Source organism: Platichthys flesus, chromosome 13, assembly GCF_949316205.1.
Source record: "Platichthys flesus chromosome 13, fPlaFle2.1, whole genome shotgun sequence".
NCBI classification, from domain to species: domain Eukaryota; kingdom Metazoa; phylum Chordata; class Actinopteri; order Pleuronectiformes; family Pleuronectidae; genus Platichthys; species Platichthys flesus.
The window spans coordinates 2,243,542-2,265,618 of NC_084957.1; the positions used below are offsets into that span (position 1 = coordinate 2,243,542).

A 22,077-nucleotide genomic window follows, 5' to 3' on the forward strand; every position below is an offset into this window, starting at 1 on the left:
CAATGTGAGTAATGAAATAAGTGAGCAGCAGCAGTTGTGGGTCGTTACCACAGATAGGTGACTGGGCTCAGTGGGAACTGCCCACTTCTCCTGGGAGGCAGCAGCTCCCAGTGTTTCCTTTATAAAGCCAGAGGAGAGAGAGAGGGAGAGAGAGAGAGGGAGCTGCTGGAAACATCTGGAGAGAACAGCAGCAGGATCAGGATGCACCTCCTCGCTCTGCTCTGGACACTCGGCCTCCTGCTGAAGGAGACGCAGGCGTGGGGCTTCAGGAACGGAATATTTCATAACTCCATATGGCTCGGTAAAGATCTCTCACTTCTTCTTGCTGCTGTAGAAACACGTCCAGGCACGACTTCATCCGTTTCTCTCCACTGAGCTGAAGGTGGTCGAGTAACAACTCAAATTTAGGCTCACAAATAACTGTTATATCCTGTTAGCATATTTGATTTGATTATATTATGTATATTCTGAACAGTTTTATTTCTTAAACATTGTGGAGTGTGCGCATACATTTTTAAGTCGTGTATATTGTGTTGGGTTTCTCTATCATATCTATTGTGTCGTAGTTTATCTTAAAGTGTTATATTGTATCTGATTACATTGTATATATTGTATAGTATTTCAAGTATTTATTGTATGGTATCATATCATATATCTATTGTATAGTATCTATTATATCAGATCTGTCTTATCTATTATACAAAATCTATCTATCTATAATCTATCTATCTATCTATCTATCTATCTATCTATCTATCTATCTATCTATCTATCTATCTATCTATCTATCTATCTATCCATCCATCCATCCAGCCATCCATCCATCCATCCATCCATCCATCCATCCATCCATCCATCCATCCATCCATCCATCCATCCATCCATCCATCCATCCATCCATCCATCTATCTATCTATCTATCTATCTATCTATCTATCTATCTATCTATCTATCTATCTATCTATCTGTTTTGTTGTTCAGTTATATCTGTGTCAAACTTAGTCTATATAACGAAATACATACAGTCCACTTCTATTAAGGCTATATAAACAGTTGCGTTTTCAACCATCAGGTCTTTGAGTTTCCAGCAGCGACTGTGAACACTTCCCAACGTGTCTCCACAGAGAGACCAGGGAACGTCCAGCTGCTCCTCCTCGTCCACACTCCTTGTTTATGACCTGGCTCAGGGTCTGAATGAGGCCAGTGGAGGAATATGACTTCATTCAAGTTCTGCTTCTGTTGAAACCAGGTTTTCACCACAGAGCAGAGTCTTGTTTCATTTCTGCTGATGTGTAACTGCTCCCTCTCACGTTATGGAGCCTGTTCTTTATGCTTTTACGAGGTGAGGTGAACGCCTGCTACTGTAGAAGGAGAACGTGTTTCATATCACTAATGAGTTCACCTCCTACCCGGATCAGGTGCAGAGCGTTGACTGTTTTTCTCGTGTTTCTAAGTCGGACAGGAGGCCGTCACAGGTACAGGACGTGAAGTTTCACTCACAAAAGCCCTCAGAGGTCAGAAGGTTAGAATCGGCTAAAATAAAGGTAATTTACCTCGAGACACAATCAAATCAAAACATCAGCTCGGAGCTCATTGCTGCAGTCATGCATGTGTTCAGACCAAAACAGGATCAGCAGACGACCCCCCCCGCTGACCAGGCCATTAGGCAAGTGACCACACTTCTGTTGAACTTCCAACAAAGTGAAAAGAATGTCACACGGTTAACCTGCTTCTTCAGCGGCTCCACTGCAGCCGCATGGGTCGAGGTTTGAAAAACCCTGGAAACGTGCCTGATGTAAATGGGACTTGTTCTTCAGCAGCTTTGTTTCTCCTCTCTTTGTTTTTTCCCTGCGACAGAACAAGCAGCTGGAGTTTACCACCGGGAGTCGCGCAAAGGGAGATACCAGCTGACGTATAAAGAGGCCAAGGCCGTCTGCAAGTACGAGGGAGGGAATGTGGCGACTCACGCACAGCTGGAGGCCGCCCGCCAAATAGGTCTGAGGCAACCTGCAACACAAACACATCCACAACGCACACGCACAGCAGACACACACTGGTTTAGATGCATTAGGTTAATACGGCCCCATCAGTAACATCTGAGGACGGATCTCTGATGAAACGGTCGTGATGCACGTCTCAACTCACTGGAATGCTTTTAACATGAAGAGGTTCTGATGTTCACAGGTTAAAGGTCGGGGGGGGGAGAGCGGAGTTCCGACAACAACTGGGAAACCTGTTAACACCTTCTTGGTTCTATCTCTGTTCCCATGACTCAGACACTTGACTCCTGACATTAGGATCCAATGAGCTTCTCCACCAGGGAGGTCCGTCTCTCATCAGGGCTCCACCGGCCGATTGCATCTTAACCCTGAAGCAACAAGAATAAACTAAACACAACCAGTTTATCCAGTTTCATTCTAAGGAGACATTGGGAGTGGATGCCGGTCTTTCAGTTTGAGATTAGATCTTACGGATTTCTTCTTCAGGTTTTGTGATGCTTTCCCTCAAAACCCTCCGCTTGCACTCGATTAGCTCCTGCTTGTGCTTGGATTTGCTCTGCTTGTGCGCAGCCTGTGCACCTGCAAATTAAACTGTCCCAGTATATCCCATGTTCCCAGTTTGAGCTCAATTTGGAACTGTTTGAGTGCGAGCGCAGGGTTTCGACTGAAGCTAATCTAAATGTGAAATCTAAATCATGTTCTGCCCTCAAACCTCTGGAATGAAGAGAGAGATCATGATTTACTTTCTTATCTTAATATTAAGAACCAACCTTCACCACTTCTACTAATCACAGCTCATCTTCTATATTCTCACGTCTGGATTTTCTCAAGTTAATGTTCAGAGAAGTTTTAGTTTATAAGCCGACCGGACAAATCACCATTAATCGACTGTGCGTTGCTGAATTAAACATCAACAGATATTTTGCTTGGTTCAGGTTTCCATGTGTGTGCAGCTGGATGGTTTGATAAAGGACGTGTTGGATATCCCATCGTCAAACCCGGGGCCAACTGTGGCTTTGGGAAGGTGGGAGTCATCGACTACGGCTACAGGCTGAACAAGAGCGAGAAGTGGGACGTGTACTGCTACAACCCAAACTGTGAGTATTTGTGTTGCTGATACTTTCCCTCCTGTAAAACTTCTCAGAACTCGTGGTGACTGTGTGGCTGTGGTTGAGAGTCAGGGGGGGGGGGGGGGGGGGGGGGGGACCCTTAGGTTAAGATTACTCAGCAGGTCTGAGACTCCACAGACTCTCTCAGGGTTTTGTCATCACCTTGTTTCAAGTGAAACTCGAGGGACTACAGTGAGAGTCGGTCTGAGTCCCACCCGGTGACTTATCAGGCTCAGACCAGGAATGAACCAGGATTAGGAAGTCAGAGTCTGGAGAAGAGGCTGGAGGAGACACTACGACACAGTCTGACCTGAGCGAGAGAGAGAGCTTCAAAACCACAGCTCGGAACTATGGACTGTGACTTAATGTGTCTTTCAAATGGCCGACATGTACAAAGACAACCATACACACAAAACAACTACAAACAAAGGGACTGTCTCAGTTTTGGTCTCTTTATGACAGTTTCAAGTCTCTTTGCTGTTATTTTACATTTCTTTGTTGATGTTTAATGTCGTACGGGTCTTTTTGCAGTTGTTTTGTCTCTTTTGAGCTCATTTTAATGTAGTTGTGATCTTTATTTAACAGGTGTAACTTATTTAACATATTTCTTTGAAGCTAGAAATATTGGCAGTTACTTCATACAGAGGCCCCTGAACCTCACAGGCTCCTGGGTCTGAGCTCAGTATAAAGATCCATGCACAGAGTACGTATAAAGTAAAATCATGTTGAAGATAAAGATAAATATGGAGATTATAGTTGTTCAAGAGGAAATATGCAGATAGAAGTCCCCGTATCTGTTTCTGCTTGTTCATAATGTTGATAGCTGTGTAAGTAAACCGAATATTGAAACACATCTAAAATTGTATTATTGCATTTCCCAATTTTTATTTAAAGCTCAGTTTAAATGCTAAATGCTCAGATTTTTTTCTGGATTTTCACAGAAAACAGAAAGTGGTGAGAGTGAACCAAGAAAATAAAAAGTTGTAGTATAAGTAGGTAAAAAAACAAAAGCTCCAAAAAAGCTGAGAGGAGCTTCAGAGTCAGTCGGTTGATAAATCTGTAGGTTTTCCGCAAATATAAAATGTTGATTAGAACAACTTGGAACTTTAATTTGGAGAATTGTGATCAAAATGACATTTTTACAGTTGAAAAATAAACGGATCCATGTCTAAATGAGACATTTTAAAATGTTCAGGATAATTTATGGGGTTTAGAGGAGGAGCAGCTGTTTCATAAAACTACATCATTTGATCACGTGTTATCCTCTGCTGTGTAAATGAGTCCTGTGCATCCATTCATCAGCTCTGGAGCCACTTCTCCCTCTAAATAAAACATGGCCCAGTGATGGTCGGACTGTAAACTCACTGTTCTAACAGCTCACATCCCTCAGGACGTCTGCTGGAGAAGCTTTTGATGCCATTGTCACCGGCCTCCACATGTGTGTTTGATTTCCTTTCTTCTGTTGCTCTGAATTCATTCAGTGCTCACACGCGAGAGACAGACCCCCAAACCAAACTACTGCCCAATCCCACCAGCTGATTCCAGAACAGCTTCGTGGGGAATCGTTTCGCCCCGAGAGCGAGTTTCTCCACGTCCTCAGCTGACAGGAGTCGTGTTACTGCAGAGATATGACCAGTGTGGTTGTAATTATAGGGCACTGGGTGTAAATAAAAAAAAAAAAGAGTATAAATGTTTTTTTGTTCAAAGTCTGCAAGTAAACACCAGGAAGTCAAAACGCTGACAGGTTTGTTTACATCAGATCTTGCTTTGACCTGAATAGCTCATGGATCTTGTGTGAAATTTGGTGCAGATCCAAAGAAAAACCTTTGTCTGTGTGTTTGAGTTCAAGCTGAGCATTGAAGCATGTATTTGATATGAACCTGTCGTTTCTCACAGCGAAGGAGTGTGGTGGAGTTCTGACAGAGCAGCAGAAGGTCATTCATTCCCCCGGTTTCCCTGAGGAGTACCAGGACGAGCAGATCTGCTACTGGCACATCCGGGTCCGCCTGGGCCAGAGGATCCACCTCCGCTTCCTGGAGTTTGACGTGGAGGACGACGTGGCCTGCATGGCCGACTACCTGGAGGTGTTCGACAGCTACGACGACGTCTCAGGAATGGTCGGGAGGTGAGATGATTAGAAACACAGATCCTGATGCTGCGTCAGATAAATGTTCCTCAGATTTAAGGTTTGAGAAGAACTCGTCTGACCTGGAAAATCTCTGAGTTCCACATACGTGAAAGCACAAGTCTGGAGAAAGATTTTGGACATTCTCCGGAGTTTGTGTCTAAAAGCAACAACTTATTTTTCAATTTATCAGAATCAGAATCAGAATGTATTTATTGCCAAGTAAGTTTACACCTGAGAGGAATGTGGTCTGGTTATTGGTGCATACAATGACAGAGAACATAAAAACATACAAACACAATAAATACAACACACATAAGAAAAGCTATAAATATAAACAATATATATATACTCACTATTTACTTCTTATTCACTCCCTTTTTCTTATATTTATACAAAGTAACATTTATTTAGACATAAACATATCTAAATAAAATATATATAATAGATAAAAGATGTAAAAAGTGAAATAAAAAGTGAAACGCAAGACAGTGAACAGTGTCAGATTGCAATATGCAATGTAATGCAGTATAACATAATATAATGTGTTAATTTAACACATCCTTGAGGTGTGGGGGTGGAGTAAGGGTCAGAGTCAGGTGGGGGTCCCGGGCCTTGTTGATAAGGCCAACTGCAGCCGGGCAGTGTTTAATAATAAATGTGAAAATGACCATCAAAAGTTACTAAAACCTAAAGGGACTTTTCTGGTGTTGACCAAGCACCAATTAAAAACCATAAAGATATCAGATATGATGATGTAAGATAAAGAAAATCCTCACGTTTGAGAAACTATAAAAACAATTGAATTGCTGTTTTTGTTTCCTCTCAGGTTCTGTGGTGAATATTTACCTGATGACATCATCAGCACAGGTGAGAAGTGGACATTAAATATTTCCATTTGACGAAAGGTAAAAGATTTTCCGTCTGCATCCGACTCACGGATTTGATATTTTTCTGTTTCACAGGAAACGTGATGACGCTGAAGTTCCTGTCGGATGCTTCAGTCACAGCCGGAGGCTTCCAGCTACAATACTCTGCCTTCAACGCGTCTCTGTTCCAACACAACTTCACCCAGAGCTTTCACTGACTGATGCTTTCACACACTGATGTCATGCTGTTGCTGTATTTATAATGTTGTTGGTCACATCCTGTGCTGTAATAAACGAGACTTTATGGCTCATTACAGGAATATTTCTGTCAAATAAACAAAGGTCTTTAAATTGAACTGACTTTATATTCACCGTCCTGGGGTTTCATTTATAGAATCATTTCTGGTTATTCCCATGAACCTTTCCCAGAATTCCATGCTGTAAAGTAAAGCTGAATGATCTATTGTGTTGCACTGTCTGGTATGTGTAACGCTCGAATTGTGTTGTTATTATTATTTGTATCATCAAGATTAAACATTTTATGTAAGAAAGAAGGTGAATGTATAGCACAGGTATATTAATAAGTATATTCAAATTTAAGTTAAGGTATAAATAGATAAGGAAGATGCAAACATGCAGCTTTTGAGTTGGAATTGGTTTTAATACAACTTCTGAAGAGCATCATTTCATACTTAATGAAAATATATAAACAGAGGTTTTGTTTTCGTGAATATAAATTTATGGACGTGGTTAAGAAATAATAAAAGCTATTTAAATAATTTTAAAATCTTCTCTGATAGACCTGAAAATAACGATTATAACCAAACAAAAGCATAAATCTCTCAACGTGTGAACACAAACACTGAAATGACATTTTATATATTCTCTTCTCGATTCCTCTGACAAACTTTCAAAAACATATTATCAACTTCAGTTTGTGAAGTCAAGTTTATTTATGCAGCACAATTAAAAACCACAATGTTATTATGAAACCTATATAATACACATATGGGGAGAGCGTGACCTAGGGGATAGAGCGGGTGCTCTGCAACAAGAAGGTTGCCGGTTCGAATCCCACTCTGTCCCATCTGCATGCCTAAGTGTCCTTGGCAAGATACTGAACCCCTAAATGGCCCCTCAAAAATGTTGAGTGTTCTTAAAATGTAAGTCGCTTTGGATAAAAGCGTCAGCTAAATGACATGTAATGTAATATCTAGCTTTTATGGAAAGTCACTTATTAATGTTTATATCAATATATATTATTTGAATAATACTTTACATACTGTATATAAGACATTATTTACATGTATAGAGTATATTTGTACTACACTAACATATGTAAACAGTAACATTCATGCATATTGTACATTGTTTAGTTTTATTTTGACACTTTGCACATGGAAAACTTTCATGTTCACAGACTTAGTTTCACTTTATCTACAACACAATAAATGTAAAAATATAAATACAATAGGACCATAAAGTTAATACTCAAGAGAAGTACAAGTACCTGAACGTTGTACATGAAAGTATTTGCTGCTGTCAAACATTTGCAGTTCACAGTACACGGTGTCAGTGGAGTTTCCGGTTTGAATACAAACGGTTCTATCGATTATTGATTTCGTTATTGATTTGTTCTGCTGCTGTCCTTATAAGGCGAAGTGGGCGGGCCGGGATGTGACGTGTGGCGGGTCAAAGGTAATTTCGTACGTCGGCGTGGTGGTTTGGCGCCAGCGGGTTTCGCGGGACCACAGAACGAGAAGCGGAGGAAAAAGAGAGGAGGAGGAAGAACTGACGATTAGAACCCGGAGAGAGGAGCCGACAGCCGGGGGAACCTGCGGCCGCGAGTCGGTGTCTCTGGAGCTTCTCCCCGGATCCCCGCGGAGCCCTGTCCCTGAAAGGTTAGTGCACAAACGTGTGTGTTAGTCTGCGTGATGATGGGTTGTGTGGAGGTTAGCATGTGTTAGCTTGTGTTAGCAGCCTGACTAGCATCAGTATTCCACCTGTTTGTGCGAGTGCAAAACTTTACAAGCTAACGCTGCTAACTGACATGATGCTAGGTACCGTTAGCTCGTTTTACAGATGACACGCATTGACCCACATCAGCTGCTTCACTTACATGACAGTGTGTGTGTTTGTGTTGTGTGTGTGTGTGTTGAAAACTTTGTTGTGACTTTGTTTATGCTTCGTGTGTGTGTGTGATGGCCTGTGATAACATCAGACAGACACACACACAACTAACTGTAACCTGCTTGTTTTTACAGATCTGGAAACAGTGGACACTTAAACATCACTCAGGTATGAAACAAGCATCTGTTAATGTCTCTCAATTCAAGTAGATGTGTTTACATGAACCATAAACGCACTGGAGAACAGATCTTACAAATAAATCTGAAATTGAAACTAAGACAGGACTCAGAAGTTGCAGCAGCAGCTTACAGGATGTTGATCTACATCCCGAACATCTGGAATGACCCTGGGATGAGTGAGGGGAGTAAAGAAGTCCCGGGACACCTGATGGTCGAGCACAGAGAACTCAGTGACAGCTCGATTTAATCAGAAGTGTTGGTCAGAGAGGACATAACAAGTCCTTATCTCTCCATTTACAGAAAGTGGGGGGGTGGGGAAGTTCCTGGATCTGCCTGTTAATCCATATTCGCTCCAAAATCGAATGGGTTCTTCCTGGGGTCAAGCCCCGGCCCTCCACCGAATTTCATAAGATCAGTTTAGTAGATTCATTAGTAGATTCCTTCAACTTTCATTTATGTCTTCAAACGTCTACATTAGGTCTATAACTTTTATATTTAATCAATTTAACATTTGGTTATTGTAAAGAGCATTCTTTTCCCTCCTGTCAGCTTTTGTCCCGTTATGTCTTTCACGTCTTTCACCCTCACTCAGACGTCTCTTCTGTCTTTGACGTGCAGACACGAGGAGCTCAGGAGGAAACTCTCTCTTTACCTTTTATGCAGCTCATGTTTTTCATATTTCTTTTTAAAGGCCTTAAGTTATAATGATGGCGACGGCTGAGCCTCCGAGCAGCTCCAGCCTCCTCCCTCTGCTGGAGTCTCTGGAGGACAGCGCTGCTGGACAGTCCGAGCACACGGACGCCTACCTCACCATCGCCAAGTAAGTCTCCACGAGTTGGAGACATCCCCGGGACATGGCCTCAGCTGCAACATGACACTAACTCGTCTTTGTCCTCTGCAGCCGCCTCAGTGGAGAAGAAGCTCGTCAGTTCCTCCCTGCAGTTGAAAAGCACTTTTCTCGTCTGGGTAAAACCATCTTGGTGAGTCTCATTAACGCGTCATGTTAAAACCAGAGGAATCTCTAAACCTCCCGTTTTGGTTCTGAAGCTCAACATCTGATAATCTCCACGTTCTCTCCAGACCCACGTCACCAGTCCGAGCGCGGAGCTGAGCCAAGCCGCCCTGCAGGCGCTGGGGTTTTGTGTGTACCATTCTCAAGTAGTCTCCGGCGTGCCTGGTACGTTAAATTCCATATTTTATACTTCCTCATTATTATTATAGACCCGCTGGGATTATATTTTTTATAGGAATGACGTCACTGCTCATAGCGATGCTCTCCCCTTTGTTTCCCAGAATCCTTTGCAGCAGAAATACTGTCAGCACTTTGCTCCCTGGTGGTGAAGTCGACGGACAAGAACACGTGCACCAGAGCATTGTGGGTCGTCTCCAAACAGGGCTTTCCTCCAGATGTAGTTTCCAAAAAAGTGAGAGATTTAAATCTAGGAAAATAAAGCTGCAGAGTTGCAGGTTTTCTTTTTATTTGTGGATGAAATGTGTCCACACTGATCCACGATGGTTCTTGTTTCTCAGGTGCCGTCTATACTGGGAACGCTGGAGAGTGTGTGGAGCAGAGAAGACATCCAGTCTGTGGTAATGGAGCACGAAGCCTTGAATGTTATCATCAGGTAAGAATGGGTCCTAATTATGAATTACAGGCTCCTTGAATGTGATGGAACTTGTGTAGAAATATGTTGTTTAAACTGTTTTGTACTTTTATCCTAAAGTCCATTGATATTGACTGATCGTGGTTTTTGAAGGTTGCTGGAGCAGGTTCCAGCTCCGATGGGCGTTGGAGCCGTGCAGTGGGCGAAGCTGGTCATTCCACTGGTCGTCCACTCCGCCTCCAAGGTGCGTCTACGGGCAGCGGCCGCCATGGAGATGGGGATGCCCCTGCTGCTGGAGAAACAGACGGAGGTGGCGGCTATCATCGAACCAATGATGGCAACGGTGAGTAAACTGAGAACTGCAACAATGACGGCTCCATCCATTGGGAAAAAACTTAAACTGCGTCTGTCTTCACAGAAACTGATCCCAGAGCTGCAGAAGCTTTTCATGTCCAAGAATGAAGCAAACGTGCTGAAGCTCTGGCCTTTGTTTGTGAAGCTGCTCGGGAAGGTGAAGTGTGAATTCTGTGTTTCTGCCTCAAACATTGATTTGTTAGCTCATCGTCTCCTGTAGGATCAAATCAGACTGATTTAAAATGATTCTGTCAAACAGATGCTGCACAGAGGAGGTCCCTTCATCAACTCTCTGCTGCATCTGGAGGAGCTTGGATTCCGCAGCTCCTCCCCCACCATCAAGAAGATCGCCTTCATCGCCTGGAAAAGCCTCATAGACAACTTCTCCCTCAATCCAGGTGAGAACTTCTCTCGTGTCATCAATTCATACATGGAGCTGGAGAGGAAGACCAAAGTTTTAATTTCACTCCTGCTCTGCCTGAAGACATCCTGTGCAGTGCCAAACGTATCAAGCTCCTGATGCAGCCGCTCGCGTCCATCCACGTCAGGACCGAAGCTCTGCTGCTCACCAAGGTGGAGGTGTGGTGGTACCTGGTGGTGCAGCTGGGACCCAACCTGGCCTCCAACTTTGATCAGGTCAGAATCTCCCTGAAACTTCCCCAATTCTGAGCAGGAGGCTGAAATGAACGCATCTAAACTGAAACGCTCACTGGTGCCCTCCCTGCAGGTTTCTGTGCCTTTGCTCCAGTGCACCATCAGATGTGACGGCTCCTCCGTCCCAGCCACTCCCTCTAGAGCCATCACTCAAAATGGTGCCGCTACACCTGGAACACCCAAGACCGGTATGTTGCTACACCCGTCTCCCTCCACCCAGGCTCCTCCATGTGATGGAAGTGTGTGTATTTGATTGTGTTCTTCTCCGCCTCTCGACAGGAGCTACTCCGGGCTTCAACAGTCCGGCCAACACGTCTCGCATGAGCCTGAACTCCAGCGTCCAGGTCCCCTCCGCCTTCCCCTCCATCCAGCTGCTCGGCCTGGAGATGCTGCTCCACTATTTCCTGGGACCGGAGACTGTTGCCACCGCAGCCAAAAGAAAACTCACCCTGAGTCTCGGTGAGTGTCGGAGCCGCTCGTGGTGCATCAGAGTCCTCACGTATTTATACCACCACCTAATTAAATGTCACAGCAAGCAAGTAACATAAGTTAGATGAATAAACTCTATAAACTTCTATTATCACGTTTCTAATCCTGATCATCTTTCCTCTGCAGAGCCCCTGAACCACCCGCTCGTCTCCGGCTCCTCCTCCTTCACCAAACACGCTGCTGTTCTCATCTCGACCCTCAGAGATGGATTCATAAGCGTCGGCAAAGATGCTCCAGGTAGACGTTGCACTGGTGGAGTGAATTCCCCAGTTTGTCTAAATGTGTATTTTCCACTGTTTCTTTATGAAGAGGTGGTTGAACGTTCTTCTCTTCTCTCCTGCAGATGCTCTGTTGAACGTTTTATGGACGAATCTTGTGCGTTTTGTCAACATGACCATAGAGTCCGGTAAGTGACTGAAATGCAAGTTGATGATGCTCTAATTTTATCTGCAAACAGTCGAATGTATTCCACTCTTCGGTCCTGCAGCTAAACTTCTACTTTCTAGAACATGCATTTATCTGTTTACACGTCCTTTCATCAACACATAATACTTCATGTTTGGCTGTAGAACTGTTCAGATGAAGAATGATTAGTTTCATATAAAGACAGGACACATGTTAAGTCAGTGTTTGCTCTGCTGTGGCTGCTGCTCAGCTGGGTGGGCTCCTAAAGCTGTGGGTCCCACCTCGCAGCGCCACAGAGAGCATTCTGATTGGATCTGGGCTCTGTCATTGGGAGCAGGACCGGTGAGACCTCGTCCTCGTCCCCTGCCCGACCCACTCTCACTTTCGTCAGTTTAAGTCTGAGCGTCCGGGCCCTCGTGGTCGGGACGTCTGTGAAGACAGAAATCCACTGAGGGGTTCGTCCCCGATGATGACCTTCTCTTAAATCAGACTCTTTCTTAAGTATTTTAAAGAATCTGTCCTCGTCTGCATGGAACTGAATCTGCTGTGTGGTTGTTAGGAGGCAGTAAGAAGGACCGGCAGGGCTCTGAGGTTCTCACCCTGATGCTTCAGGCTCTGCAGAGCATCGTCACCTCAGAGAATCTGCCTGCACACAAAGTCCTGGTAAGGTCAAACTGTGACTCGTCTTTTTTCGGAATTTGTGATAATTGTCCTGTTGACGTTTCCTGAGTTGATCGTGTCTCCTGATCTTTCTGCTCAGGTTCTCCTGGAGGCCACAGTGAAGGGAGTTCCTCAGCGAGTTCTTGGCTCCGCCTCTTATCAAGTCGGCAAGATGGACGTGCTAAATGTGAGTTAAAAGTCTTTCTTGGTCCATAACATCATTGAAGTTTGGTCACAGATGAAGAGTTGACGTTTTGTTTCCTCTCCTCAGGGAACACCAGCTCTTTATCTCATCCTGCTCCTCTACAACAGCAGCATGCTCTCAGCCTACAACGAGGACGAGAGGTACGTCCTGTTTGATCTGAGCTCAGGGCTGTAGTTTAGCTGTGTGGTAAATATCTAGATCTTTGCCTGATGTCCTTCCATCTCCAGATTCTTTCAGTGCCTTCAGACCCTGGTGGGCTGCGGCCTGTCGGGCCACACCTCCCCTCTGGCGTTTGCCGAGGCGGTGCTCGGGGCCATCGGAGGCAGCGCCCGGTCTCTGCAGAGCAAGGAGCAGCTGTGGAGGATGTGGAGCGTGATGGTCGCTCCGCTCACAGACACCATCACACAGGTGAGCAGGAAAAACAAGAAATACAACCAGAAGCTCTTTTCTTATCGGAGGAAATGCAGAACGTGGGGCTGTGATCTCAGTGAATGTTGATTTGTTTTTCAGTCTAATGAAGTGAACCAAGGTGACGCTCTGGAGCACAACTTCAGCGCCATGCACTCTGCACTGCTCTTCCCAGTCACCCACCTCCTACATGGCTCCCCACTGCAGCAGGTCTGTCAACCAGGAGCTGTCACTCTTTGAAACTCCGACCAGAGGGAACAGCTCCATTCTGATCTGTTTGCTTTGTTCAGGCGTCCCAGAAGTCGATGTTGTCCACGTGGTCTAAACTGTACAAGGTGTTCGCCCGCTGCTCCTCGCTGGTGGTCACGGCCGAGGAGAACATCTGCTGCGAGGAGCTCTGTGCGAAGATGACGGCTTCGATCGACATAGACGCCCTGAAGGTGAGTCGAGGAGAGAAGGAGCTGTCTTCAAAGATTTATTTCCTAGTGGGGTTTTTTCAGGATTCCTTTTACATTTGAAATCATATTTTGTTTTTAAATACACAAAATTAAGAATTAAAAATTTGAGAATATTGTTTTATTTGCTTGTTTTTGAAGAGACCCTTGTTAACAAATCTATTTTCTGCTCCTCCAGGTCCCGTCAACTTTAAATGCAGTTTCCAGCCTCCTCCAGGTGATGGTGGAGTGTGTGGACTTCTCTCCGTACTCTCCTCAGTTCAAGCAGAAGCTGAAGTGTAAGAGAAGTTAAACTCATCTTATTTCAGATGTTTAATGGATTTAAATGGAGGATTCACTTTCTCCCCCTTGTTTCCTCCAGCTCCTCACACTCCTGTGAACTGGATGAGAAAGAGAAACAAGGCTCTGGGGAACTTGTCCACGTTTCAGTCCCTGCTGGTCCAGTGTCTGGAGGTTTATCTCCGGGACCCCAAGGCGTCGTCGGAGGGCACGGTAGTCTCGCTGGTCTCCATCATGTCGGCTCTCTTCACCAATCTCGTCCTCGCCAACGCCGTCCGGGAGGCGCTCGCTTCTCTGGTTGGACCGCTCTCACTCCTCTACAGTCACGCAGCCATCGAGGGTACCGAGTTCACATCGTCGCTCCTGATGAAGGTGCTTTGCTTTTATCGAACTGAATTTGACGTCACACACACAAAGCGGATTAGTTTCCATTTTGAAAATGATTGAATGACGTTTAACAAGTCTACGTTTTTCTCTTTGCCCTCCTGCAGCTGGAGAAGCTTCTGTGTGACGTCCTGGGCTGCGTTCAGAGCCGCTCTGCTCTGGCCTTCAACGACGAGCTGCTGGCTCTGCTCTCTCCTCTGCTCTGTGTGTTGTTTCCACTCAAGAACAAGCACCTCCGCACGTTGGTCGTCCAGTTCTGGAACGCCACCTTCGCCAACTCGGTCAGCCTCACCTACCCCGAAGAGATCAGGTAAAAATAGTCCTCAGGTTGTTTCTAACGCGTTGAGTGTTTCCTCTCACCTGGTGGTTACTGACGTGAGACTTCATCGCTGGTTCTTTTCTGTTGTCATCTTCTCCTCTCAGACCGATCCTGAGCCAGGTGAAGCAGAAGATCCCGATCATTCTTCCCGGCTTTGAGGTGGTCACCGTCTCTGGAGATCTCAGTGGCCAAGATTCCGTGAGTTGCCACAAATGCCCTCATCCCAAGTCAGCGCCCTCTCAGTGCTCATTGTTTATCGTGTCTTGTCTGATTTGTTCTTCTCTTCAGAGTGAGAGTTCCCAGTTGGAGACCAAGCTCAGTGGGATTCCCGTTTCGTCGGTGGGAAAGAGGGACTCGCTGCTGGGGAAGGCTGCGGAGCTGAAGGACAAGAGCTCCACGAAGACGTCCAAGCCAGTTTCTGTGAGTCTGAACTATGCTGCTAAACCTCGAAGAGGACGAACTTAATATCAGTCCTGACACTCAGCCACAGCAAGAGATTCATGTGCTTGATATCACTGAACTCTGCAATAAGAAAACAAGAAAAAGCTGCTTTATAATCTAACAGGCTTGTTTTTATTCTCCCCCCTTTGTGTTAAATTGCTTTCCCCTCGACCGTTGCACAACTGGATCCATCGTGTTCCTCTGTGCAGACAAAGCTGGATTTTGGCTCTCCAAAGCCCCCCCGCAGAGAGGTCCTGGAGGAAGAGGCCTCAATTGACTTTGTCTTCATTCCCCCTGAGACGAAGGAGAGAGTTCTGACCGAGCACCAGAAGGAGGTGAAGAGGACTAAAAGGTCAGATTCTCTTTCTGTTCATCTTGATAAAATCGTACTGAAGGGCCCATGTTGTCCGATTTGTGAACGTTGTCCTTCATGTCTCAGGGGTGATATCCCGGCCATGTACAACAACCTGGACGCTTCTCTGGATACAACAGTTTTCACTCAGTACACTCAGAGCCAAGAGGACTCCTCGTAAGTCTTGAGCATCTGCTTCTAGAATCCAGATAAATCCCTGATCCCTCGTAAAAACACAATATTCAAATAATAAACCATTTTCCTCACAGGGAGAAACTGCAAACAGAACAAAATGACAAGGTCAGCAAAGAGGCTCCCGACGAGGTAACGGCTTCCAGTACTTCGTTCACGTCTGATTTCTTCATTTACTTATTAACAGACTAAGTAACTTGACTTTGTTTTATTCCAGGTTCCACAGGAAGACATGGAAAAGGGGGAAGAGGCTGAAATTCCAGCAAGAGCGACTGGAGACTGTTCCAGCTCAAAAGAAACAGAAGAAGAGACAGGGGACCACCAGGGTGAAGAAGACATGACCCCTGAGCCAGCAGATGTTTCCATGGAGGAAGATGCCAAGAGTGGTGATACAGTAGAAGACATGGAGTCTAAAGACGGCTCAAGTCCTAACATCTCCAGCTCCTCAGATCTGGTCTCGGGGACTCCTCAGAAACCCAACAGTCGCCGTCAGTCCTTTATCACTCTGGAGAAGTATGCCGAGGGAAAACCTGCCAGCCCCAGCAGCACATTCACAGGTCGCCTTGGAAAGTCCTCCAGTAGCCAAGAACGCTCCAAAAACAGCCAGGCATCTCCTTCTCAGGCCTCCCAGATATCTGCAGGTCCAGACTCTCTGGATTCCCAATCCCCTGGGAGAGTGGACTCGCAGAATCCTGTTAACGATTCCATGGAGTCCCCTCGACGACCTAAAGACTCTGGGATTAAGAGTGAGCCTGTCAGGCTGACTGAGCGACTGCCCAGTGACCCGACAGAGGACGAAGACGTTATCCCAGACACCCAAACCGAGGCCGAGGAAACGCAGCCGTCCAGTCAGGAAGAGGAACTGAACGATTCTCAGTCTGTGTCGCAGGTTTCTCAAGGTGAAACCAGACGCTCTGGGCGCCGCAAAGTCAAACCTGTGCTGCCTGGCGAGGACCCTGAATCCCAGGGAGAGAAGTCCTCGACTAAAAGGAGACGTTCTGGGGAGAAGCTCAACAATGATTCTCCAGACTCGACTCAAAGCAGAGTAACCAGGAGAAGTCAACAGATTTCTGAGGAAGCCAGTGGCAGAGAGAGGTTACGAACGAGGGCTCAGAAGGACAAGAGCGAGACGAGCCTAACCGACTCTCAGGGTAGAGCCCACAAGAAGATCAAGCTGCAGAGCAACTCAGATGAGTCCCTCGATAATCCTGAACCCAGGAGAGGAAGACAAAGAAGCACCAGAGAGCAAGAGTCCAGCCAAACTGTTCTGCAGTCCGACAGTGAAAGCCAGTCACAGAAAAAACGGGGTCGCCCTAAAAGAGCTTCATCAGAGATTAACAAGGAGGTGGGGGTGAAGAGAAAGATGAGGGATTCACAGGAGAAAGGAGAGTCCAGCCAAACTGACACACCGGTTGTAGAACAGAAGGAAAAGGAGGATCAGGAAATAAAGAGTGACTCTCAGATGACCTCTCCTTCTCCTCAAACTGGTGCCAGATCCCAGGACTCTGAGGTTGAGGAACAGAAGGAAAAGGAGGATGAGGAACTAAAGAGTGACTCTCAGATGATTACTCCTTCTCCTCAAACTGATACCAGGTCCCAAGAGCTTGATGTTGGTGCACAAACTGAACAGGTAGAACATGAACTACTGAACGACTCTCAGATAATCAGCGCTTCCCCTCAAACTGATACCAGGTCCCAGGACTCTGAGGTTGTAGAACAGAAGGATCAGGAACTAAAGAGTGACTCTCAGATGACCACTCCTTCTCCTCAAACTGATACCAGGTCCCAAGAGATTGAACCTGTAGAACAAACCAAACAAGGTGATCGTGAACTAAAGAACGACTCTCAGCTGATCAGCTCTTCTCCTCAAACTGGTATCAGATCCCAAGAGTTTGAACTTGTAGAAAAAAACGAAAAAGATGTCGTTAAGCCAAAAGATTCTGAAATCCTAACCTCCTCTCAACCTGATGGCCGATCCTTGGAATCTGAGCTTGTAGAAGAGACCAAAAAGGAAGATGGTTCTATAACCGTCTCAACCAACGAGGCCCAAGACAGAACCGACACAACAATCGAGTTGGAGAATGAATCGGAGGTCAAAGGCAAACCCAAGACAAGTGATGGTGTTGATGAGGACCTTAGTCGAGAGGACTCTGAAGTGATCACACCTGTATCTTCTGAAAGCCAGTCTCGGCGTAGATCCGGAAGAAGCAAGGCTGCAGCGGAGTCCGAAGACAAGAGTGACAGTCAGCCTTCATCAGGAAGAGGGAGACGGTCAAACTCAAAGATGTCAGCTGTCGCTCAGGCAGAGGCCAGCATCGGAGGGAGAACCAGAAGAAGCAAAGCAACTCCTGGCTCAACCCCGGAGAGTTCTCATTCGTTAGAAGTTCCTGGATCTTCAGAGTCCTCCCAAGACAAGGGCAGGTACTCCAGACGAAAGTCGTCCCAGGCGTTGGTTCCCAGTTTGGAGTCTTCAGAGTCTGAAAACTCACAGCCCAAAGAAATGCCCAAAAAGAGAGGGAGGAAACCGAAAGCTTCACTTCCCAGTCCTCTCGCGGCTGATTGTAAAATAGATGGAATTGAAAACGATGTAGCAAAGGTTGTTGTTGATGATTCTCAAGAAGAAGATACACAAATCACAGAAGCCACAACTGAAACAGTTTTAGACGAAGCACAGAAAAGCCTGAATGTTCAGGATTCTGAATCCTTCCAGGATGAAGCTGAGCCGGAGGAGCAACCTGACCAAGAATCACCGATGGAGGAAGAGGCTGATGCTGTCGTGGCCTCAGAACCTCTCGTTCCAGAGCAAACTGAGAGTGACGACAAAGAGGGAAGCGTTGTCTCCCCGAGCAAGAAAGAGCAAAGAGACTCGCCAACAAAAACTGATGAAACTTCTTCTCAAGAGAGTGACACCGGGGACGTAGAAGTGCCTGAACCAGCTGGGAGCAGTAATGAGCAGATACAGGAAACTGTGCCTCCTGCTGTGGAGACACTGGTGTCTCTGGATGAGACCACGGAGGAACCTCAGGTCTCAGAGTCCCCAGAGGACCAAGCTGAAGGCGTTTCTGAAACTGGGGACGGTGATGAACAAGCTGATTCAGACCAAGAACATCCAGTTGTCCCAGTGGAAGCTGCACCTCAGGATGGAAACCAGGTTGAGCTTCCAAAAGTCACGGATGAGCCTTCAAAGGAGGAGGAGCCATCGGAGCAGGCCACAGAGCTCATCACAGAGGAAGACGCCGCACCTCCACCAGAGGATGATGAAGACAACAACCAGATGATGGAGTGTCAGGATGAAGAGCAAACTCAGGCGGCCGACGCTGAGGACGATGTCGTTGAAGATGTGATCGTGGCTCCGACTGATCCGTGCGACGCTCCAGTGTTTGCGGCTTCTTCCGGTAAAGAAGCTTTTCAGGATTCTCCCGTGAGGCAGAAGGACCTGGAGGCTGTCATGGGCTTAGATGTTGGCCAGAGCCCCAGCGGTGGCAGGACCAGAGGAACCTGGTCTCCCTTGACCTCCCCCTCCACCAGCATCCTGAAGAAGGGCCAGAAAAGACCACTGGAGGATGAGACCCCCTCGCCCCTCGTCAAAGTAAGAGCCAGAGCAGAACTCCGTCAGTTTATGGACTTTTATTTGTCGATGTGGATAAAAGTAACTTTATTTTTTCTTCTTTGACTTCCCAGTCCAGACGTGTGTCTTTTGCCAATCCCATCCAGAGGCAGGAACTGGCGGACGACATTGATCGTCGCAGCCCCGCCATCAGAACCAGTTCTCCCAGAAGACCCAAAGTCAGCGCCATCCCTCTACCCAAAGTACGAATGAGCCCAGTACTCGAGTTTAACTCCTCTATCCACCCCCCCCCCCTCATGACTCTTATCTTCTCTTTTATTCCAGTATGTCACGACTCCGACAAAGGGCTTGTTGATCCTGAGCCCCAGGAATCTGCGCAGTCCAGGTTCCAAGAGCTCCAAGAAATGCCTGGTGTGTAAAAACATGACTCATCAAGTTTCGTTAGTCGTTTTCAAGAAGTCGCTGGTCGTCGAGTTCAGTGTCGACCAATCAACAAGAGAACGAGGGCGACTGCATCATCTGATTCTGTTTCTGTGTTTTTAAAGTAAAATGTGGTAGATTAGAAACCTTGATGGTTTCATCATTGTGAGGAACGTCCTTCATCTTTTCAACTGAATCATCTTTAACGTAAAAGTATCGATTAATGCAGCTTTAAATGAGGTGTCAAGTTTCACAGCTGGTGGTTATTAGTCGTAATGGTTTATTGATTCATATTTTTCTTTCTATAGATTTCTGAAATGAACCAAGAGCCCCGCCCTGTCCCCAGAGACTGTATCTATCCGGCCCTGGTCGGCTGCTCTGCTCCTGTGGAGGCTGTGCTGCCTCAGATCTCCTCCACCTTGTGGTGGGTGAAGATCATGTTCAGTGAAAGAATCATTATTATTATTATTTATTCTAATGTTTCTGAGTGAAAACAAGTTCTTTAATTTGTCCGGAACAGGTCTCGGGGCTTCGGGCAGCTCGTTCGAGCCAGAAACATCAAAACGGTCGGGGACCTCAGCGCCTTAACGCCCCTCGAGATCAAGACTCTGCCCATCCGCTCGCCCAAGATCTCCAACGTCAAGAAGGCCCTGAAGTTCTATGAACAGCAGGTAGGCCAGGGCACAGAGGACACATGTCTGATAACACAAATATATCCTCCTATGACACCTGAGCTTCTGTCTTCCAGCGTAAAGGTCGAGGTGGCGACGAGTTGAAGAGTCTCGATGAACTGGAGTTGATGACGTCGGAGCTGGAGGAGACCAGTGCTCCTCAAAACCAGGAGGACGAGGACAAGACCTCAGGCGAGACGCTCGGTGTGTAAAACTGTTTTATATACTTTTTCATCAGACGTGTAAATGTACAACTTGTCCTTTTTAAGAACATCAACAATAAACTATTTGTATTCGCAGCAACGGAGCTGATGGACGAACCCGTTCCTGCAGATGAAAGGTCTCACCAGGACGTCTCCGGGGATCGAACCCCCGACACGCCGACAGGAGGAGGAGGAGAAGACGAAGGAGCGCTTCATGAGGGCGGGCTCCTGTCGGACGTGGACGCCCTCACCTGCAGGATGACGCCTCTTGAACTCAGTCGCTGCTCGCCGCTGCAGCTCGTCCACGTGCACGAGCAGCTGGGCGGCCTGATGAGCCGCGTGGTCGGCGAGCTGCAGACACGCCTCCGCCAGGCTGACGGCAAAACATGAAGCGCCCCCTGGTGGTCAGACTGCTGCACCGGCGTGAGGAGGACAAGCCAGGCTTCATGTTGAATCAGCTGATTTCACCTGTGGAATCCAGCATCCTCGGCCTTTTCTCACCTCTTTGCCTTTTTGCTCTCTGAGAAAGGTCTTTTTTTAAAAACGAATTCTAGCAGCACATCACTTTTATCTCTGTAGCTCGAGCTGTCGGGTAGTTTTTAATAAACACTCCGAGGGAAGCACGGTCACACTTTGAAAAGCTGTGACTCAGGATGTATGATTAGCTGTAGTGGGGACAGGAGAGTGCTTTCCCTCTGTAGACGCTGTGGTGAGGCACTGGTGCAGTATTAATTGAATATTCCCTGAAACATGTTTGTACAGATGAGGTCACTTCCTCCTGTTTACGACTCATCAGTGCTCTTGTAAATTATTGTAGCTTCCTGGTTTCTTTTCTCGTCCCACACAAACGTCTTATCTCATTTTTAATGTGAAGAAACGAACATTAGAAATGTCTGCACTTCTCTATTTGTGACTTTTAAATACTTTAAATAAAAAAACTGAAGAGGACTTTTAAAATAAATGTTTTTAAAATAAAGCTTTGGGTTTTTTTTTAAAATGAGAATGAAGTGGGGACGTTTTTGGGAGCAACGGTTTAAAACATTTGGATGGACACTAATGTTTAGTTTTATCAATTTTTGAATAAAAGGGAAGATGCTCTTCCAAAGACGTGTGCTGTGTTTTTAATGCTCAAAGTTGTTTATGGTATTTTTATCAGGCACAGATTTTATAACAACAATCTTAAAGAGAAGCTGTAGATCGGCTGAAAGACGAGAAGAAGAATCGGGGAAAGAAGACTAATAGGTGAACTTCAAATTCATATTTTTCTGTAACGTTCATTTTGTTGATGAGGGAGTGAAGTTGTCTTTGGAGGAATGAGTTCTTCTCATGTTTCAGAATTTTACTTTTATCATGTAAACCTGGAATTCCTTTTCAACCATATAACCCCCAGTGTGCCTTGAGAGGTTTGATGAATAGATGATAGATTTCAAATTAATATGTATAAACATATTCATGAATCACAATTGGCCTTAACAAGGTGCAAGAATCAGAGAAACTGTTTATGATTGAAGTAAACACAATGTGAGGAGTCATCTCCCAGGGCAAATGGAAGTGTAATAGATAACCCTGCTAAAAACATGACCTTATTCCTTTAATCATTCT

The 22,077-nt window shown here is 45.9% G+C and overlaps 2 protein-coding genes across 2 annotated transcripts; both read left to right on the plus strand.

The window, feature by feature from the left end:
• Window positions 1-174: 174 nt before the first annotated feature.
• tnfaip6 (tumor necrosis factor, alpha-induced protein 6) lies at window positions 175-6,600 on the plus strand. Its single transcript, XM_062402988.1, has 6 exons — window positions 175-301; window positions 1,858-1,995; window positions 2,936-3,097; window positions 5,006-5,234; window positions 6,064-6,104; window positions 6,200-6,600. The coding sequence occupies exons 1-6, from the start codon at window positions 202-204 to the stop codon at window positions 6,319-6,321; spliced, it is 792 nt and encodes a 263-aa protein (XP_062258972.1). The 5' UTR covers window positions 175-201; the 3' UTR covers window positions 6,322-6,600.
• A 1,230-nt stretch (window positions 6,601-7,830) lies between these two features.
• rif1 (replication timing regulatory factor 1) lies at window positions 7,831-21,571 on the plus strand. The gene is made up of 36 exons (XM_062402789.1): window positions 7,831-8,004; window positions 8,368-8,401; window positions 9,104-9,232; window positions 9,314-9,392; window positions 9,493-9,589; window positions 9,706-9,836; window positions 9,943-10,037; window positions 10,170-10,359; window positions 10,435-10,527; window positions 10,630-10,768; window positions 10,855-11,006; window positions 11,098-11,212; window positions 11,304-11,483; window positions 11,640-11,750; window positions 11,857-11,919; window positions 12,478-12,581; window positions 12,679-12,765; window positions 12,850-12,923; window positions 13,011-13,191; window positions 13,294-13,401; window positions 13,482-13,631; window positions 13,825-13,924; window positions 14,008-14,297; window positions 14,417-14,619; window positions 14,733-14,826; window positions 14,917-15,048; window positions 15,279-15,421; window positions 15,509-15,598; window positions 15,691-15,745; window positions 15,831-19,202; window positions 19,295-19,423; window positions 19,506-19,592; window positions 19,910-20,025; window positions 20,122-20,272; window positions 20,350-20,476; window positions 20,573-21,571. The coding sequence occupies exons 3-36, from the start codon at window positions 9,117-9,119 to the stop codon at window positions 20,863-20,865; spliced, it is 7,647 nt and encodes a 2,548-aa protein (XP_062258773.1). The 5' UTR covers window positions 7,831-8,004; window positions 8,368-8,401; window positions 9,104-9,116; the 3' UTR covers window positions 20,866-21,571.
• Window positions 21,572-22,077: the final 506 nt, after the last annotated feature.